This window comes from Gossypium hirsutum, chromosome D10 (genome assembly GCF_007990345.1).
Source record: "Gossypium hirsutum isolate 1008001.06 chromosome D10, Gossypium_hirsutum_v2.1, whole genome shotgun sequence".
In the NCBI taxonomy this organism is placed as follows: Eukaryota; Viridiplantae; Streptophyta; class Magnoliopsida; order Malvales; family Malvaceae; genus Gossypium; species Gossypium hirsutum.
Window position 1 is genome coordinate 32538669 of NC_053446.1, and position 21237 is coordinate 32559905.

A 21237-nucleotide genomic window follows, 5' to 3' on the forward strand; every position below is an offset into this window, starting at 1 on the left:
TATTTTCCACACAAATATTTTGAAAAAATTCTTGTTATGGAGGAAGAATTTTCAGAAAAATCTCCACATATACTTGCAAAAGAACTTTTCAATGGATGGCATTTCAAACCATTGGATTCTCAAAAACCCTTACAGTATTATGAAAACATACTGGTTCAAACTGGATCAGTATTGTTCAAACATTACATAGACCCAAAAGATCCAAATTTTATTACCCATTCAACAGCCCAAATACTAAAAATTCTTCGACCAAGAGATTGGAGTGAAAACCCAAATTCTCCAAAGAAATTCCCAGCCAAATTTACCACAAAAATAGACCACTACCCATATTTTACATATTGAGATTACCAAATGGCATGGTACAATGCCTTCTTAATGAACAACCAACACATGAAACACTCTTGGCTCATATATTTCAAATACGACACCCAATTCAAATTCCCAAATTGGTTCCAAGAATGGTGGAATCAGTGTGGACCATCATCCTTTGAGATACTACCAGAAAAAATTCAAAACTTATGGCCCAAATTCTTTGACAAATTTCAGCCTGGACCAGACCAAAAACACATTTACAGGACAATCTATTTTTTCTCAAAACTTTGCATTTCTTGGATTGTTTCATGGAATTATTCTTATGAGCAAGATCAGTATACTGGAATTCCATTACTAGTTCAGAACTGCAGGACTAAATGGTGGGACAAATTTAATGGTGAAAAATATGATTCAAAATATTTGGATAATTTTTTCAACAAGAATCTAAGATTATGTAAGTCTGCAGCCCCGGATCAAACCACAGCAAAATTCCTTCAAGCAAAGTCGACAGCTAGTGCGATGTTAGCTTAAGCCAAGACCAAAGAGGAATACAAAAAACTCATGGCTAAAATGCTCAGCTCATTGGATTCTGAATCCGAAGATGAGAAATCTTCAGCATCCTCAATCAAGATGGTGGATTTTGCAGATGATACCACTTCAGTGACCATCACCAGTACCAAGAAAAAATGATGCAAGAAAAAACGAGTGAACAGGAAATATTCCATAACGAAAACAGTAAATATTCCCTTCAAGAAAATACTAGTGAACAGGAAATATTTCCTGACAGAAACAGTAAATATTCCCTGTAAGAAAAATGCATGAATAATAAATATTCTCTGTAATTTGTATTTTTGTAATCAAAGAATATATTCTCTAAAAATTTTAATCAAAGTCTCAAATATGTAATGATAAAAGGGAAAAATTTCTCGTTTCAAATGATGTAAAAAGATAATAGCTCTCTATAAAAGGCTATCAGATTCAGAATGAAAAATGGACTTGAAATACCCATTTCAGAAATCAAAACTCGTTTATCCAAATTTTAAAGTTTCTCCAAATTTTTAAGTTTTCAAAATTTAAGTTTTAAAATTTTTATTACAAATTTCAAATTACGACTATCTCATTCCAAATTTTTAAGTTTTCAAACCACGATTATCTCATTCCAAACCCAATCCTCAGATCCTTGGGAGAGTCTGGTATCAGAGCCAAGGAGGAGTAGGTATTTCTAAGTTTTGAAATATTCAATTTGTTTTCAATATTTCCTAGTTCTAGTTTAACTGTCTATATCAATGTACCTTATAAATATTAAATAATTAATATTTATGGACTCATACGTTAGAATTATGGTTTGGAAACCACTGTTTTCGACACCATTGAAAACGAGTTGTTACAAAAAATTTCTTTTATGAATTGATTGCAAATCAGTAAAAGAAGTTTTACAAAAAATATGTTCAAAATATTGTCTCAAAACAAATTTTTACAAAATGACTAACAATTTTGAGCATATTTGATTTTGACATTGAAAACATCAAAGAAGAAGCTAATTCTTTGCCTCATTTCCTTACTAGAGAATTTCTCCAAAAATGCCCTCGAAAATTCGATATAGAGGATAAGGGAAAATAGAATAAATATCCCCGAAACCCAAAATTTCTTCAAAACCAATAAAATCTTGATATGAAAAATGTATGCGAAAAGAAAAATTCAAAATCATCATCCTCATCAAAATCCTTAAAAATGCGTCTATTCAAGATGCACAAGACCCGAATAGAGTTAGTTCTCAAATCAGGAAATAGATTGAGTCACTCTCTCAGTCCCTAAAATTAGCATTGGCTTTTACCCAACTAAAAGATGAAACTCCTCTCAAGCAAAATTCTGCTGAAGCGATAAAAGTTTCAAAAAGCCAGAGAGATTGTTTTGCACAAACTAAAATCTCTCAAAAATATTTTTAAAAGAAACATCTTTACAAAAAAATTTCATAAAAGAAGTAGCATCTAGACTGTTACCCAAAAATCTCCCCAATATTTCCCAAATAAATGTTTTGAAAATTTTTTTATCATGGAGAAAGAATTTTCTGAAAAACCTCCATATATTCTTATTAAATAACTTTTCAAAGGATGACACTTTAAGCCATTAGATTTACAAAAACCGCATCAATATTATGGAAACATACTGATTAAAACTGGATTAGTATCGTTCAAACATTACACCGATCCAAAAGATCCAACTTTTATTATCCATTCAACAACTCAAATTATTAAAATTCTTCAACCAAGAGATTGGGGTGAAAACCCAAATTCTGTAAAGAAGTTCCCAACTAAAATTACTACTGAAGTAGACCATTATCCATATTTAATGTACTCGGACTATCAAACAAACTAGCATAATGGTTTCCTTATCAATAATCAACATATGAGACATTCATGGCTCTTATGTTTTAAATATGGTGGCTAGTTTAAATTTCCCAATTGGTTCCAAAAATGGTGGAACTGGTATGGACCATCCTCTTTTAAGACCCTACAAGTAAAAATCCAAGACCTATGGCCCAAATTTTTTGGCAAGTTCCAACTCGAACCTGATCAAAAACATATTTACAGAAATATTCATTTCTTCTCAAAATTATGCATCTCCTATATTGTTTCTTGGAGTTATTCATATGAATAAGATTCTTACATGGGAATCCATTATTAGTTTGAAATTTTAGGACAAAATGGTAAGACAAATTTAATGATGACAAATATAATTCCAAGTATTTGGATGAATTTTTCAATAAAAACCCAAGACTATACAAGTCTGCTGCCTTGGATCAAACTATAGCAAAATTCCTCCAATGCAAATAAACTACAAGCACGATTTTAGCTCAAGCTAAAACCAAAAAGGAATACAAAAAAAAAAGAACTTCTAGTTGAGATGCTCATGTCTATGTCTTTTGACTCGAAGGATGAGAAATCCTCAACATCTTCGACCAAACCGGTGTATCTTGTGGATGACATCACCACAGTAACAATCACCAAAAGTATAAAAAAAATTAAAAATGAATAGGGTAAAACAAGAACAATTCCTTGCAAGAGAAAACAAAGGTGAACAATGAAAATTCTCAACAATGAACAATGAAGATTCTCTATAATAAAAAGTGAAGATTCTCTATAAAAAAGAGTTTGTAATTAAAGAATATATTCTTTGTAAAAATGATAGTTTGAAAAATGAATAGTTGTAATAATTTCATTGTAAAGAAACACGAGCTTTTTATAAAAGACTCTAAATACACAACTTCAAAGTTTTTTTGAAAATTTTCCAATTTCAATTATCAAATTCTGTTTTAAAATTAAATTTCTTTCAAATTTAATTATCAAATTTAGTTTTAAATTTTTTGGGTTTAACTATCCTTAGATCTACAAATAATTAATATTAATTGCTTAAAATTTATTAAAAAATTATATTTAATATATCAAAATATTATTATTTTTATATTATTATTAAAATATCATAATATTAATAAATTTGAATAGTATTTAAATATATATTTTTTATTTTAGAACATATGCTGAAAAAATAATGTTTAAAATAAAAGTTTTAATTTTCAAAAATGATTTTTAACGATTAAATATTTAAATTTTAAAATAAACTTTTTAAAACACTTTTTACAATCATATTCAAAACACTTCCAGAAAACAGTTTTAAACTAACCCTCGCAACGTATTATACGGTTCTGCCGGTACCCGCTCTAAAATTTCAATATTAACAATTTATTAGTTAAATTAAAAGAAACAATTTATTAGAAATTATTAATTACCCTATATAAAATAAAATTTGAAAAAAACACCAAATACCAATTTTAGAGATATGCAGAGAGATCCGTCTCACGCTTGGATTCCAAATAAGCCACCTCTCCTTTCTCCGATCTGATCCTACCATCCACCTTCGTTATTTTCTTTTAATTTTCTTATTCATTTTACTTTTTGGAATTCTTTTTGGTTTTAATAATTTCAAAATTTTCAAATTCATCTTAACGTTACCAATTCTTTTTTTCTCTTTCGCCTTTTTATTGAATCTCGTGTCTATCGATCTGCTTCGAATCTCTATTCTTGGGGTAGGAGGATTTTGTTCGTGGAATCTTTGTGGGTGAACTAGGGAATTCAATATTATCAGTGTTCATTGTTTGTCGGTTGGCATTTCTTTCGTGACTTAATGGGTGAGAATTGAGAGTTAGAATTTGATTGACGAAATTTTGACGGGGTTTTTGCCGATATGGCGTCGGCTCAGGTCTTGCCTAGTTCGCGGAAACAAGAGCATTTAGAAGCCGGGAAGCGTCGGGTACTAACTGATTTTTATTTAATTTTATTGGTTTCTCTTCTGGAATATGATTTCGACTTGGTCATTTAATTTTGTTACTCATTAAATTTTATGATTCAATTTTGTAAATTTTTGAATGGTTGTTACTTGTGCAATGCAGATTGTTCTAACTGAAGTTCTGGTAGACTCAATCCATATTTAAAAAAGCTTGCTTTTCGATTTTAGGCATATATATTCACTGATTTAGGGTATCTATTTCAAATTATTCACTGGAATTGAGGGAATATTTGGGCATTTTAAGATATGATCTGTAGTATTTACATTGTTTAGCAATGTTTTGGGCGATCTTAGCTGGAACTGAGGGTATATGACATTAACTTGTTTTCTAGATTACACCTTTGGAAAGTTTCACTGCCTCTATACTTTCAATAGTTCTATGTAATTGTGTCAGGTGACGCAGAGAGAGGGAATAGGTCAATGCTTCAATTTTTATCGTTAAACTAGAGTTGAGTATGTCATTATATTTGAATGGAGAGCAATACTAACGTTTCTATACAAGATAGAGAGAATGTAGAAGTTCCTTTGGGGTTTGGAGGTGCTATACTAAAGCAATAATACTTGTCTGAAACTTAAGAACAATGATTTCAAATGAAGAGTGTATCTCAGTTGTGTAACCGATAGAGATGGAGTTTAAAGTTGCTGTTATGCTTTTGTTCCCAAATGATGTGTCTTAATCCCATTCCTAATTTGTGTTAGGTTGTACTAGCTCTTGTTTTCTGTAACTTTTCTTTTGTTTGGTTCAGTGATGCTTTTATGTGGGTGATGGTTCAGTGGTAGGGCCCAAAAACAAATAAGATATCCCATTCTAGAATTGTATTCTTCTTTTCTCTGGACGCTGCACGGCTGCACCTTTTTACTTATTCTGATAAGTTAATATCCTCCTAAATGGTACTAGTGGTTGATTGGATTTTCTGTAATTACAACACTGGATTTATGCCCAGAAATAAAGGTTCAGTTGCATATTTTTTCATAAATGGAAATTTGAAAACAAGCAGGTAATTCTTTGGACTGTACGTACCATGGGCTGTTACATTTCTTATCTCCTTTCATCTGCAGCTTGAGGAATTTCGTAAGAAAAAGGCAGCTGACAGAGCCAAGAAGGCAGCATCTACCACCCAGTCTCATGCTTCAGATGTTATCTTAAATGATAAACATCTATTAGAAACTGAAGATGGTCGAGTCACTGACTTTGATGGAGCTGGTACATCTAATGGACCCGATCCTTCTTATGTAAAGATAATTAATGACAACAATAAAATAAATGATGTTTCAGATGAAAGTCAGCGAACTTACTCAAACAACATGCTTGCTATGCCATCTGTTTTAGTGAATGATAATAATTCATATTCTACCGAAGTGCAGAAGTATTCAAAAAGTCAAGAAAATGAGAAATATGGTGCTTCCTGGAATGGTGGTCTGTTTAATGATAGATTACAAACACAACATTTGAGTAAGGACTTTCAAGATACCAAGTCAAAAGAAGATGATGGCTCTTTGAAGGCTTCTGCAGTTGTAAATCCGTTTTCTTCTGAAGATTTTGTTACTAAAATATCTCCACAGAATTCACTGCAAAGTAAGGCCAGTGACAGCAGCTTGCTAGGTAGTAGCTTTGTACTATCTTCTTTCTATGAAAGTAATGTTTAGTTTATCAATTCTCATTGTGATTATGCTTGTTTATGAACTACAATGACTAGAATTAATAGTTATCTATGTTTTCATAGTTTTTTTTTGCTAAGAACCTGATGCAGTATTAAATGTTCTGTGTTTAATTATAGACTCTACTCAATCTACCTTGGGAATAACAGGATCTGCCCTTGAAGTTGGGCAGAGCTTACAAGGCAATGCAGAATTTAGGGAACCTATGAGTTCTAAACCTGGAGAAAGAACATTTAGCAATTACTCTAGTGGTTTTCCAAGTGTGCCTGGTCCATCCGCTTGGGCATTTGGATCTTCTGAGTTCAGTTTTGATGCCAAAAGTTCCACAAGTCACATGCCACTGCAGTCAGTCACAAATGATACTAGTTCTAGGAAATCTTGTCCGTCTTTCCTTGATTCTCTTAATGTATCCAAAGCTTCTTTTGGGTCTCTTTTTCAACATAATCAACCTACAAAAGATGCATTTCCCTCCCATAGCTCGCAGTTTAATAGCATGAATGCTATTCGATCATCACCTTTAGATAAACCATCAATGGAGAGTGAAACTATGGGAACTTTCTCCAAACAAAGGTCCCTTGTTTTTCCTAGTGCCAGTGAGTTTCCTAGTCATTTTGCAGTTCCTGCTAAAAGTAATGGTGACCTCCTAAGGCTGAATGAGAATATCTCAGAGAAGAAGCATGAGTTCTACTCAGCCAAACAGAATGAGGATTTTGCTGCTTTGGAGCAGGTAGATTTTTTTTTATTTACTTTTTGAGCTTACTGTAGGTGCTACAATTACCAGCTTTCAAATGATTCTTGTTTATTCTTCCAAGTTTTGATTATGTTGCTTGCAAGATTAAGTTCTTTAATTACATGGATACAAATTTCTTGAAGTGAACTTTTTGATGTCTTAGAAATATGTCATTATAGGTTTGCTAGCTTATATTTAACTCTTTTGACACAATTTGACATTCTGTTATGTATATGAAATTTATACTAGTATATGGATTTAAATTGAAACCTTAAGAATGAATGAAACCATTGTTTCCTATAGCTATACAAGGATTTATGTAGTTGTTAATTGTTAGACATTGAATATTCAGGAGAGGAAAGGTTTGTGATTTCTTGAAGAAAAAGGAAAAGGGACTCTAGTTTACAAGGGTAATGAGCTTGATTATACACAATGCTGCTCTCAGAGCTGACAAATCTTGGGAGGAAGTTTAGAGCTTAGTTTGAGGATAGGGCTGGGTTATTATTATTATTCCTTTATGGTGAAGTAATAGATAAGTAAATTTGCATCCTTATTAGATCCATGTCTTGTATTTCTGTGAGGTGCATGTGCTAGAGTAGGGTGTCATATGGTTGGGATTGGTAAATTTGTTTATCACATGAAAGGAAGTATAGATTCTTGTGGATTTTAGCTATAATCCATATTTCAGTTTTGAAGCCGAATACATGTTAATATCTTGGAGGTGAATAAACTGTAATGACTGTAAAAAATTTCTAGTCATGAGAGAAAACGTCCTATGTTTCAAAGTGTCTTAGATACATACTGTTAGAAATAGGCTTTTTCTATTATATTTTCTCACAAGGAATTACACTAATATTTATATACATAGTGAGCCTAACTTAGGAAACTCTATACTAGGAAACAGACTAATTCTAGGGATGTTGTCCCTTAAAAACAGCCTTAAAGTTAGGGATAGCGATTAATAAAATATTTATAGAATCCTATCTGATACACTCAAGATTCCTTATTAGGAAACTATAATCTGACACTCCCCTTCAAGTTGGGAAGTGGATATCATACATTCTTAGCATGCTTACTAGTTTCTCAAAGATCTTCCCAGATAATCCTTTGGTAAGTATGTCTGCCAGTTGACCATCAGTGGACACAAATGGAGTGCAAATTAAGCCACTGTCAAGTTTCTCTTTTATAAAATGTCTGTCAACCTCAATGTGCTTTGCACGATCATGTTGAACTGGATTATGTGCAATATTGATAGCAGACTTATTATCGCAATACAACTTCATTGGACATTCCCACTTGATCTTCAAATCTTCCAAAATAATTTTCAGCCATAATAATTCACAAATTCCAAGAGCCATTGCCCTAAATTCAGCTTCTGCACTAGATCTAGCCACAACATTCTATTTTTTATTCCTCCAAGTCATAAGGTTGCCTCCTAGAAAAGTGCAATAGCCCGAGGTTGATTTTCTATCAACCAGACCCTGCATAGTCTGCATCAGTATAGGCTTCAAGGGTTAAATTCTCCCATTTCTTAAATAGGATTCCTTTGCCTGGAGTGCCTTTTAAGTACTGTAGAATCTGATACACAGCTCGAAGATGTGATTCTTTGGGGTTGTGCATGAACTGACTTACAACACCAACTGCATAGGCAATATCCGGTCTAGTATGTGACAAGTAAATGAGCTTCCCTACAAGTCTTTGATATGAACCTTTATCAATTGCTGCATCTTCTAGTGCATCTCCAAGTCTGTGGTTCACCTCTATGGGTGTCTCTGTTGGTTTACATCCCAACTTGCCTGTCTCTGTCAACAAATCAATTATGTATTTTTGTTGAGATATGAAGATTCCTTCCCGAGAGTGTGCTACTTTAATACCAAGAAAATATTTTAATTTACCAAGCTATTTGACTTCAAATTCTTTTACGAGGCATTTCTTTAAATTTTCCATTCCTTCCAGATCATCATTAGTCACTATAATGTCATCTACATAGATTAATAAAGCGGTTATTCCCCCTGAAGATGAGTGCTTTACAAACAGAGTGTGATCTCCTTGACTCTGTTTATACTCCAACTTGAGCATTACTTTGGTAAATCTTCCAAACCAAGCTCTCGGGGATTGTTTTAGTTTGTAAAAAGCCTTTTTTAGTCTGCAAACTACCTGTCTTGTATTTGGACCGAATCCTGGTGGAACATCCATATAGACTTCCTTCTCAAGATCACCATGTAAAAAGGCGTTTTTGATGTCAAATTGCTGTAATTTCTAGCCTCGATTGGCAACGAGGGACAACACTCTCACAGTGTTCATCTTTGCAACAGGGGAAAATGTCTCAAGATAGTCTATTCCATACATTTGAGTGTACCCTTTAGCAACCAATTTTGCTTTGTATCTCTCCAAAGAACCATTTGACTTATATTTTACTGCGTACACCCAACGACATCCAACTGGTTTCTTTCCTCTCGATAATTTTACCAAATCCCATGTTTTATCTTTTTCAAGGGCCTCCATTTCAATCTTCATGGCATTTTTCCAATTCTCATCATCTAATGCCTCAGATACGGTTTGGGAATGGAGAAAGAATTTTGGCTAGTAAGAAAGGCTTTGTGGTTATGGGAGAAATTTTTGAACGGCATGAATAAGTACAAGGGATGTTTTGTACAGGCTCTAGTTCCTTTTCTAATAGCAATGAGAAAATCATAGCCTCTCTGATCTGAATTTTCAATAGTATTCAAAGTAGGTTCAGCAATTACCTCGAGTTGTAGAGTAGCAGGTTGTATATCTGAAGAAGATGATTGAACTTGCACCAGTGCCTTCTTCCTTGAGTAAACTAGTAAAGGATGAGTAGTGTCCTGAATCCCTTTTTGTGATTTGGGTGTATTAGGCTCTATTTCGGGTTGCATAGGTTCAAGTTGGGCAGGTTGGTTGGTAGGCAATGATCGAGTGTTTGGCTGCTGAACAGGAGCTGGAAAATCAAGAATGTTTGGCTGCTGGGCAGGAGCTGGAAAATCAAGAAGAAAGAATTCTCTTTCCTTATCTTCTGTGAATAAGATCTCCCCCTGAAGATAAGGACGAGTAAAGAAATTCTCTTATTCTACAAAAGTAACATTCGTTGAAACATAAAATTTTTTGGTGGCTGGATGATAGCATTTGTACTCTTTTTGTGTGGAAGAATAACCGAGAAAGACACATTTGACAGCTCGTGGATCGAGTTTTCCCCTAATTTGAGAATGTAAATGTACAAAGGCAACACATCCAAATATTTTGGGTGTAAGGTTTGAGGTATTGAAATCAGGAAAGAATTTTGCTAGAACTTGCATAGGACTTTGAGATTCAAGAACTTTTTAGGCAATCTATTTATCATATGAGTAGCAGTTAAAACAGTCTCCCCCAGTATTGTTTAGGGACATTTTTTTTGAAATAAGAGAGCTCTGGTAATAGCTAAAATGTGACCATTCTTTCTTTCGGCAACACCATTTTGTTGGGGTGTGCTAACACAAGATGACTCATGTATAATGCATTTTTCTTGAAAATATGGGGAGAGAAATTGATTGAAATAGTCCTTGGCATTGTCTGACCTAAATCTTTTTATTTTAGCTCCAAATTGTGTTTTGATCATGTTGTAAAAGGTTGAAAAGGCAGACCTTACATCAAATTTCTGTTTTAAAAGAAATATCCAAGACACACGGGTACAATCATCAATAAAGGATACAAACCACTGAGCGCCAGAGATGTTTGAAATAGTGGATGGTCCCCAAATATCATTATGAATAAGAGTAAAAATAGCAGATGTTCTTTTATTGCTTACCGAAAAAGAGGTAGTTTATGTTTGGCAAGTTCACAAACGTCACAATGGAATTTTTCAACAGTTATCCCTTTGAACAATGAAAGAAACATAATTTTAAGGACTCTAAATGATGGATGACCAAGGTGGAGGTGATGGAGCCAAATTTCATCTTTATTGATTTTAATAGATTTGGATCTAAAAAAAAATGATGAGGAATTCAGAGCACTAACTTCTCCACTGGATTCTTTAAGATAGTATAGGCCATTTACTTCCTTAGTATGTCCAATCATCCTTCTTGTATTCTGTTCCTGAAAAAAACATCGATTGGGATAAAAAATCACACTACAGTTAGAGTCTTTGGTAATTTTTTTGATGGAGAGGATTGGTAAACAGTTTTGGAACGTGAAGGACATTTTTAAGAGTAAGAGTCTTGTTTATAACAATATCACCCTGACCAGCCATTGTGATAACAGAACCATCGGCTACTGTTATCTTCCTATTACTAGGACAAGGTGTATATGAAACAAATTTTTGTGAGGAGTGGGTCATGTGGTCTGTAGCTCCTAAGTCAATGACCCAAGACCTGTTATCTTGAGAAGAGGATATACCTGAAAAAGCCAAACTACAAGTACTTGAAGAAAATTTTTCCAATGATCCCAGCAAATTCTTCAACTTTTCAATTTCGTCTTTATTAAATGCAACAGGTGATTCTTAAGAATTCTTTTCTCCATCCAGCTTGTCTTGCTATATGTGCTTGCCCTTATTCCTTTGGTTGTCCACCGGTTTCTGAAATTTTTTTTTAATTGTCTGTGGCTTCCCATGGAGCTTCCAACATTTTTCGTTAGTGTGACGGGATTTTTTTACTGTAGGTGCACCATACAGACTCCCTTTTAATATGCCTTGTAAGTTTTCTTTGCCTACTATCTTCGCTAGTTGGCTGCTTCAGGCCAAATCTCCTCTCATGTGCAACTTTTGTAGCTAAGGCGGAGTTATCCACTTGACTATTCTCAATCATAACTCCTCTTCTTCCTTTTTCAGCACGAACAATCGCGACTGTCTCATTTAGTGACGGTAGCTCCTCTTTTCCAAGTATTTGGACTCTTACTGCATCAAACTCAACATTTAGTCCAGCAAGAAAATCATAAATTCGATCCTTTTCAACGAACCTTTTCAGGAGTGCTGCATCTGCACTGCACTTCATCTGAATGCACTGGTAATGATCCATCTCTTATCATAAGCTTTGCAACAGATTGGAATACTCCGTGATTGACCGACTTCCTTTCTTGGTAGATGAAATCTTAGTCTTGATTTCATAGATTTGAGCAGCATCTCGAACTTTAGAATAAGTTTACTTCACAACGTCCCATATATCTTTGGATGTATTAAGAAACATGCATCACTGATTTCTGGTACCATAGAATTCCATAACCAAGACATTACCATAGAGTCTTGTTCATCCCAAGCATCAAACTTAGAATCTTTCTTTAGGTCCCGTTCTGAGTAAGTGACTCAGCTTTCCTCTTCCCTTCAAGAACGTGCGAACCAGCTGAGACCACTTCAGGTAATTCTTCCCATTTAACCTGTAGGCTACTTGGATGTTCTGCAACTCACTTGTTCGGTTGGAGTTGTTTATAGAGACTTTTGAAATATCCCCATTAGTATTGGTTTGGACAATTTCAGCCATATTTCTTTTGAACAAAGTATACAGGCTTGAGGGTTGAGCAGGAGTAAAAAAAAAAATGCCAGACAACAGAAAAAATTCCCAGAAATCGGGCTAATCTGATACCATGTTAGAAATAGGCTTTTTCTATTATATTTTCTCACAAGGAATTACACTAATATTTATATACTAACTTAGGAAACTTTATATTAGGAAACAGACTAATTCTAGGGATGCTGTCCTTTAAAAACAACCTTAAAGTTACGGATAACAATTAATAAAATATTTACAGAATCCTATCTGATACACTCAAGATTCCTTATTAGGAAACTATAATCTGGCACATACAAGCTCACGTATCTTATAATGTAGAAAACTATATATTTCTTCTTTGTTGTTCATCACATTGATTTTGTTTATTGACTTCTTCCTGGATATTTTGTTTGGACTTTCTTTATTAATTATTTAGTCTTATTCTGTAGCATATTGAAGATTTGACCCAAGAAAAGTTCTCTCTGCAACGAGCTCTTGAGGCCTCACGTATGTTAGCAGAATCTTTAGCTGCTGAAAATTCATCCTTGACTGATAGCTATAATCAACAGGTTTGTTTCCAAATATGATAATTGCAGCATCACTAGCATGTTGTGGTCATGTAATACCTACTCCATTTGTACTTCATCAATTACTAAAATTATTAGTATAAAATAAATGTAATAATAATAGATAAACAAATGTGACTTCCGCCTATATATTTTATACTTTATACAGAAAACGAACTTGTTATACCTACTCCATTTGTACTTCATCGATTACTAGCCTATAAAAATAATGAGTTAGGTCAGCCAATTTGTTTATACCTTTTGTAAAGGATATTAAATAAAACATATCAATCTAACCATGATTATGGTATATGACCAATAGTATATCAAATATAGTTTCTTATCCTAGGAGATTCTTTTGGACCCCTTTCCTCAAATGAATGGGTTATATATTGATAACTTAATCGGCTTTTCTATGCTTATTTTGGTTTTAACTTTTTGTGGATGAAGGTCCCCGAGAATGAGCATATTTGGAGAGAGGAAAACCAATTGTAATGTTTGAAATGTTTATGCGTGTTCGTAAAGAGATTGCATGTCTTGAAACAATAAGGAGAATGAATATTCAGAAACCTTCTGTTTGTTTGGCAGTCTTCATTGTTTTTCATTGCAGTTTATTTTATGAAATCCTGAAAGACGCTCAATATCATAATTTTCAACCAATCACTATTCTTAGACTTCTTTAAAAATCTCTATATTGTCTATTGACATTTTTTCTGTCTCTCCAGAGAAGTGTTGTCAATCAGCTAAAATATGACATGGAGAAGTTACAGGAAGAGATCAAGGCCCAACTGGTTAGTATTTTGTTATATTTAGGGTACTGGTAATCAACTCAAGTTGTACATAGGAATGGTTGAATCTTGTCTGACTGCAGGTTCATTTTTATCAGATAGCTAAAGCAGGGTGTGTCTGCATGACATGTTTCATGTGTGCACATATGCACCTGGATGGCCTTGCTTTGATAATTATTTTTCTGAAATATCAAAACCTATTGCTTTCTTTCACATCTTTACTCGTCTCTATTAACCACAAAGTACATACAAGGAACATTGAACTTTAAGAGATTCATTCATCACTAAATGCTACCCATGCTCCTATCCTGCAGTTTCCCTTTACCATGGCTGAAACAGGTTTCTAAAGCTATGTTCGCCACAATACATGATAAAAATTCATTGTTCAGCATAGGTGATTTGTGCTGAAAATTTAGGTTTTTGGCTTATGGAATTTGAGATTTATTGAGATTTTTAACAATGATAGCCATTATCCTTCACTGGAGATGGGAGAAAAGTATTTTTCTTTATTGAATTTGAAAAATAGCTATTTTACCTTTAACATATAAAAATGATCCACAAATATGAAGGTTATCAATTATTCTCTTTACCTCATTGTTTACATGATGGCTGAGTATATGATTAAATAAAACATTATTCCATTATTGGTATTATCTTCATAGGGGAAAATAAGCACAGACGGTACAATGTGCACTTTGGTGTTATCAATCTGCTCATGCAGTGGAAAGTTCAGATAGTTTTTTATTTGCAATGGTTTTTTGGTTGCAAAAAATTATTGCATACAATGCAGCTCAGGTTTGTGCATTATAAACTGCTATGCTGCATGTGGGCCAGGCCAATAGGCATTTTATTTTCTTGTGTTCTTTGTCTTATAATGTTTGAATGAGTTGGGGAGCTTTAAGGTGTCAGAAATCTTATTTAAAAACGTTTTTGACATTTTATTGCATTGTCCTTTTGCTCTTTTCTATCATGTCTGATGTTTGATATTTTCAGGCGGAGCTCGAGTCTTTGAAAATGGAATATACAAATGCACAACTGGAATGTAATGCAGCCGATGAACGTGCCAAAATATTGGCTTCTGAAGTCATTAGTTTAGAAGAGAAGGTAAGAAGTTATTTTAATGGGTGAAGGTTTTCTTCCTTTTTTTAATATCGTTCTATTCACATTAAAATTTCTACCCCTCTAGATAATAATGCTGTGAGATATGCAAATTGCTATCCGTGTAATATGTGGTTGTATTTTAGGCATGCAATGAAGTTTAAGGTTTTGAAGTGTCAGTTTAACTTGAGTGGATCTGTAATCTTTTTATATATATTTGATATGGTTAATTTGCTTGGTTTAGGTGATACCATTAGCATTTTTGCATTATCTTCTATTGAATGAATCTGTATAAAGTTGTTGATGCTGGAGTAGCATCATGTTTTGCATCTGCTTGATTAACATTTCTTTTTTATATCCCCTTTGTAGGCACTTAGATTAAGGTCAAATGAGCTGAAGTTAGAGAGGCATTTGGAGAACTCAGAGGCTGAAATTTCTTTTTTCAAGTATGCTTCAGTTTTTCTTTGTTAAAGGACTTGGGATCTATCTTTTCAGCATGAGTTGCTTTCTTATTTCTTCTGCTTGGTTTCTCCAACTGAATATGTCATCTGCCTTCTGCAATCCAAAGTATAATGCTTATCCATATTTCCCTGGTATAGATTCAAGAAGGGTATTGTTGCAAGTATTAGACCTGTGGTTTGATTGTCTAAGAAATAATTATCCAATTAAAGCTATCATGATATATATATTCAAAAAGAAAAAGAAAATACGAGGAAAAAAAAGCCAAAAGTTTGCATGTTAAGTTTTTAATCGATGCATTAATATCATTAAAGATTACATATAGAATGCAATTGAATGTATTAAGCCAATTTTATGTTGGCTATATGTTATAGGGTTAGTATGCAATTTGGTACATGAGATTTTCCCCCCAATTTGGTACCCATACCACTTGGCATCGTGTGGTCCAATGAATGTTTAACACGTGTTCTAGTAAAAAAAGCATAGGTACATAATTGAGACAAAGGAAAACTTAGATACCAAATTAAACATTGAAGCCAAACTTAGGTACTTAATTTGGACAAAGAAAAAAGTATCAAATTGGTAAAACTCAGTTACCAAATTGATCATTGAAGCCAAACTCAAATTCCAAATAGTATATTAACCCTATGTTATACTGCCCCAGAGCATGCTTTGGTTGGTGATTCTAGGAACCAATTTGTTTGAGTATTAACTTCTGTTTATGCCATGTAAATTATTGTTGTCAAATGAATCAGAAAACTTATCTGTACTTATTAGAAATAAAGAAAACAGAAAGGAAGAGAAGAAAGAATTTGGGCTGGGAGGAGATGGTTTGTAGTTAGTAATCTCCTTTTTGTTTTTGTGAATTAATAACATTTGAGTTTTAGTAGGTTTTTGGTTTTATTTCTTCAATTTGATTTAGCCTTTCAATATACTTTCATGGTAAGTACTCTAGTAGTTGTTGCTCATATTATTCCTTCTGTATCTTTCAGAAAGAAAATGTCAAGCATAGAGAAAGAGCATCAGGATTTTCAATCAACTATTGAAGCTCTTCAAGAAGGTTAGTTGCTAAATATCTTGTGTGTTTGCTTTTATAGATATTTATTTATATCTAAGCTTTTAATATTTGTTTATATAATAGCCATATGTTTGCTATTTAATTTTCTGATTCATTCAACTCAGAGAAGAGGGTGCTTCAGTCTAAGCTACGAAAAGCCTCCGTCACTGGGAAGCCTTTTGATGTTACTAAGAATCCTGCTAGTAAGGACATGTCGACTTCAACAGAGGATCTAAGTATGCTTTTTCTTTTCAACCATGCTCATCTGTTATTTTACTGAATCAGAATCAAGTTAGGTATGGCAGAGGCTACAAAGCTTATTCCCAATTAAAAGCATATTATTAACCAGAGTCAATCTTGTGCTAAGGTCAATTTGTACTTAATAATTTACACCCTTGCAAGTTGAATAGGTGTATTGAAGCTTAGTGATGCAGAAACAAAAACCTTTCTTGCAGGTCTACAGTGTTTTAACTTTTTGCTTGAGGGTTTGGTTTTCTAGAATTTCTAGTATGATATGTGAGGTGGTTTGGAGCATGAAATTAGGTTAAAGTATTATTATTTTACATAATTTTAAATCTAGGGATTTCTAGTTTTCATGCATGCCTTGATGCCTTTAAGGTTGAAGCCATGTATTGCTGGTGTATATTAAAAGCACAAAGGCTGGTGTTGGACATTACTTTTAAATGCCAAAATTTGAGTTGCCAGGTAGTTTGTTCCAGGAGTCACTTTTGACTTATAATTATGTAGGACATCATAAAAATACTCTTTGGCTTTTATAATCTTCTAGAACCTGTCAATGATACTTTAATTTATTGTATTAAATTCAAAACACAGAAAAAAAAAATCAGAGAACCTGTCAATGATAACTTTAATTTATTGTTATTAAATTCAAAATGCAAAAAAGAGAAAAAAATTGACCTTATTTGAAGCATTTGATCTTGTGGAAGATTCAAGAGAATGATTTGATAAGTTACTTAAACTATTCAATTTCTGTAAGGTAATGTATCAGACATGAGTTAAGCGCTTCAATACGCATGGATATAAGCGTATCATCATAAATAGCTTTACTTGTAGGAAGGTGGAAGGCACTTGTGCCAGACAATAACAACATCCTTATTTGAATTCAAGTTTCATAGAAGAAAAATTGAATATATAAGCATTCAACTGCTTTTTGACAAGGTGCTTTAAAGCAACTATGAGAAGTCCAATCAGCAATAATAGTAGTGACATTTTAAGTTGTTTTTAGTTTCCACGGTCCTTATTTAACTTATGATTTTTATCTACTGAACTTCCCAGTAAGCATAGATGCTGCTACTGATGATAGGGAGAATATCAGTAACGATGCCTCTAGTTTGAGCTTGCTGCCTGAAGATGGACAATTTGAAGCTGCTTCTGTTTATATTCCTCCTGATCAAATGAGAATGATTCAGAACATTAATTGTCTAATTTCCGAGGTATCTTCTAGTACATGATTTGGATTTTCTTGTGGCTGTTGTATGTTTTACACCTTGGCCAGTCAAGAATTTAAGTTTTGGAATTCGGTGGCTGCTATTCCTGTCATGATGATTTGAGGAACCTTTATTCTTGCAGTTAACATTAGAGAAAGAAGAACTAGCACAAGCTTTCTCATCTGAGTTATCTCAAAGTTTGAGGCTGAAGGTACTTAACCTGATCTTAGACATCTAGTCGCATTTGGTTCTTGTTGCTAGGCACTGTATCAGATTTTATTGAACATTTCTGAATTACTAGTTTCCTACTTCGAGTGAAATGGAATTTAAGAACATCTTTACTTATAATGTTTCTTCTGTTTGGTTAGAGCATGCTAATTTGCAGCCTATATTATATTTTACTAGTTTTCTATAGCTATTGTATTTCCTTTTTCTTCAATTACATAATTCTTATGTGCATCTGAACTTCTTTCAAGTGCTCTTATATGATATGTGGGAAATTAAATGGCAGGAAATTTAGTCACTTAGTTTCAGGCTGTTAATAATCAGTTGTCTTGTTCGAGGGTTATTCTCCATTTTCCAACTCTCTTACTGCATCCTAGTTTTCCTAGATTTTAGAATACAACTTTACCACCAGAGGTTTTCTTGTATCATATATGTTTGTTCGTCTGAATGTTGTTATTATTATTATTATTATTATTATTATTATTATTATTATTCTTGTTATTGATGAATGAAGGAGTTGAACAACGAGTTGTCTAGGAAACTTGAAGCTCAAACTCAAAGATTAGAGCTTTTGTCAGCTCAAAGCATGGCAGGCGAGCACATCCCAGTTAGACAATATGAGTCTAAAATGATGAATGATAACACCCCATATGCCGATGAGGGTGATGAGGTACCACACGCTCTCTCTCTCTTATTGTGACATGATCATGTATCACGATTACTCTGGTGTGAAGTCCATGGTACTCTTTTGGACTTTTGAGTCCTCTCGTATGAGAAGATTGAGTCCTGCTTGTATGCATGTCATTAACAATCCGACCATTGCTGAAAATTGAACAACGAAATACTTTGATGACAACAGAGATATCTAGGAGTTCCAAAGAAAGCAAGCTATTAAGTAACATTTAAATTTCTTTGTAGGTGGTGGAAAGGGTCTTAGGATGGATTATGAAGCTCTTTCCAGGTGGGCCATCAAGACGGAGAACCAACATGCGGCTTTCCTACTGAAACTAGATACCTTGGCAAGAGGTTCATATTTTCGTATCCTTTTCTTTTTTGGGTTTGCCATAACACCTTTTGGTGGTGTGAGGGAGGTCGTGATTTGTATATTTTTGAGTCAGCTATACAAACACATTCTTTTTGATAGAAGTTAAATGAGTTTTATGATGATGGTGTTGCCATAGATTTGCTAAATCTAACGTGTATTATTTTGAGATAAGGCAATAAAGAAAACCCGCCCTTGTTGCAGTGAATGTTGTAATGAGCTATAATTGACAAATGGTATTAGGGAAAGAAGCCTATAAGTTTGTACCGTCAATTTATTGTGTTTGTAATGAACAAATTTCAGTGCTTAAAGCATTAGAAATTTATGCTTCTTTAAAGTAGAGCCTCTGATGCATCTTTTCTTCAAAAAACCTGGTCGAATCTATATGATACCCATATTCCGAATATCAGCCATGAAAATTTTATGCCATTTGATGTTACTGATCTTATTTTTAGATGTTTAACTGATTATTACAGTTTTTTTAGTGAAAATGTATTTAAGATATAATGATTGATTTTGTGTATCAATTGGTCTAATTAAAATAATAAATTTAAATATTAAAATTAATTTTAATGCTAATCAGATAATATGTATATATAAGCAATAGATAATAATATTATGAGTATTTAAATAGTTAATTGAAAATTAATTTAGGAAGACGTGAGTTCGAAGGTGTTGAATTGTGTGTGTTTTATCTTTCTGTTTATCAAAAAAAGTTTTATGGAATTATACCAACAGCAGCCACCAAAACGTTACCAACATGATTCCGACCAACAATGGTTGCACCACCCAGATTTCGATGAATATCCAACGCACTATCAAAATTAAATTTCACAAGGGGACCAGGTACGTTTAGGTAGAGAACTAGAAACCATGCTTGTGAGATTCGCCGTAGAATAATCCCTGTAATAGAGTAATAGAAGAGCATTTATCTGCCACATTGGATGATTCATAGTTATGAAACAACTCATTACGGTAATACCAAAGGGACCATAGAGTTGTAGGACCCAACTGGTAGAGATGCCCATTTGGATGTGAATCCAACTCTCATGAATATCAAAATTCACAATGTTTATTCGAATAATAAATTTGTATATTCAAATTTGAATCTAAATACAACTACAAAATACAAAGTAAATAATATATTAAGTGACATGAAAAATGAATGTAAATAAATTTAGTATAAACAAAAGTAATGAAATTTGTAAATAAGTGATCTTGAGATAGAACTTATTATGTGATAACTTAATTAATAAGTAAAGAAATTAGTGAAATGGGAAATATTAAGTGATATTAAAGTATGAATGAGTGTTTATTATAAGTGATCATAAGTAAAATTCTATCAATTAATTATAAAGTATATAAGTTGTGATAATTGGAAATTTAGTGAATAAATAGTGAAAATGATAAGTGGTATGTGAAGTTAGAAAAAGAATATTTAATGAATGGATGAAATGATAAATGACGTGAATTATTTATGTGATAGTGTGTGATATAGTGTAAGTGATATATGAAAGTGCATATCTAAATGTGATGAGAAATAAAAGAAATGTGCACAAGAGGAAAAGAAAGTGTAAACAAGGTATAATTAGAGGGATATAATTGGCATGTCATATGTATACCCTTAGCGTACTAGTGTGATAAGCATTTCGGTGCTTAGTGTAAATAACACTTCAATGTTGTAGTGTAACTTGTACTTCAATGCACAAGTGATTAGCACTTCAGTGCTTCATTGTGATTTTGCATATCCTTCTTGATTTTTCATCATTTTCTAAAGGCTATGTGAAACAAGTGAAAGTGAAGGAAGTGGCAAGTGAAATAAGTGGTAAGAAATGTAAGTGGTAAGCGAAAATTTATATATAAGACATGTTATATTAATTAAACATTTGATACCCCTATAATGAGGTGATTAAGATAAGACATAAAATGAATTAGTGTATTTAAATGAAATGACTATTAAAGGATTGGACAAATATAGAATTTGTGTGAGTACTTTCTAAGCTTCAATGAAGCTTAACGCATTGTTTTCAAACGC

The 21237-nt window shown here is 33.2% G+C and overlaps 1 protein-coding gene across 12 annotated transcripts; it reads left to right on the top strand.

The window, feature by feature from the left end:
- Positions 1 to 4123: 4123 nt before the first annotated feature.
- LOC107915001 (protein BLISTER) lies at positions 4124 to 19539 on the top strand. 12 transcript variants are annotated; one of them, XM_041102572.1, is made up of 18 exons: positions 4479 to 4620; positions 4760 to 5608; positions 5716 to 5860; positions 6022 to 6259; positions 6435 to 7042; positions 11696 to 11728; positions 11865 to 11897; positions 12001 to 12039; positions 12969 to 13088; positions 13811 to 13876; positions 14867 to 14977; positions 15341 to 15417; positions 16423 to 16490; positions 16613 to 16723; positions 17784 to 17941; positions 18078 to 18146; positions 18675 to 18830; positions 19079 to 19539. In XM_041102572.1, exons 3-18 carry the CDS (start codon positions 5831 to 5833, stop codon positions 19163 to 19165), a joined length of 2004 nt encoding a protein of 667 aa, XP_040958506.1. In that variant the 5' UTR covers positions 4479 to 4620; positions 4760 to 5608; positions 5716 to 5830; the 3' UTR covers positions 19166 to 19539. The 12 variants fall into 12 exon arrangements, with proteins under 12 accessions (XP_040958500.1, XP_040958499.1, XP_040958498.1 ...); XM_041102565.1 differs by lacking the exon at positions 4760 to 5608 and having other exon boundaries at positions 4126 to 4620; positions 5933 to 6259; XM_041102570.1 differs by having other exon boundaries at positions 4760 to 5547; positions 5655 to 6259.
- Positions 19540 to 21237: the final 1698 nt, after the last annotated feature.

Excerpts from the sequence above, each read along its gene's own strand:
- LOC107915001 (XM_041102564.1), top strand. The coding sequence starts at position 4,555 with ATGGCGTCGGCTCAGGTCTTGCCTAGTTCGCGGAAACAAGAGCATTTA. Across the intron at positions 14,978-15,340 it reads TCATTAGTTTAGAAGAGAAG|GCACTTAGATTAAGGTCAAA; the intron begins GTAAGAAGTTAT and ends TCCCCTTTGTAG. Across the intron at positions 15,418-16,422 it reads GCTGAAATTTCTTTTTTCAA|AAAGAAAATGTCAAGCATAG; the intron begins GTATGCTTCAGT and ends TGTATCTTTCAG.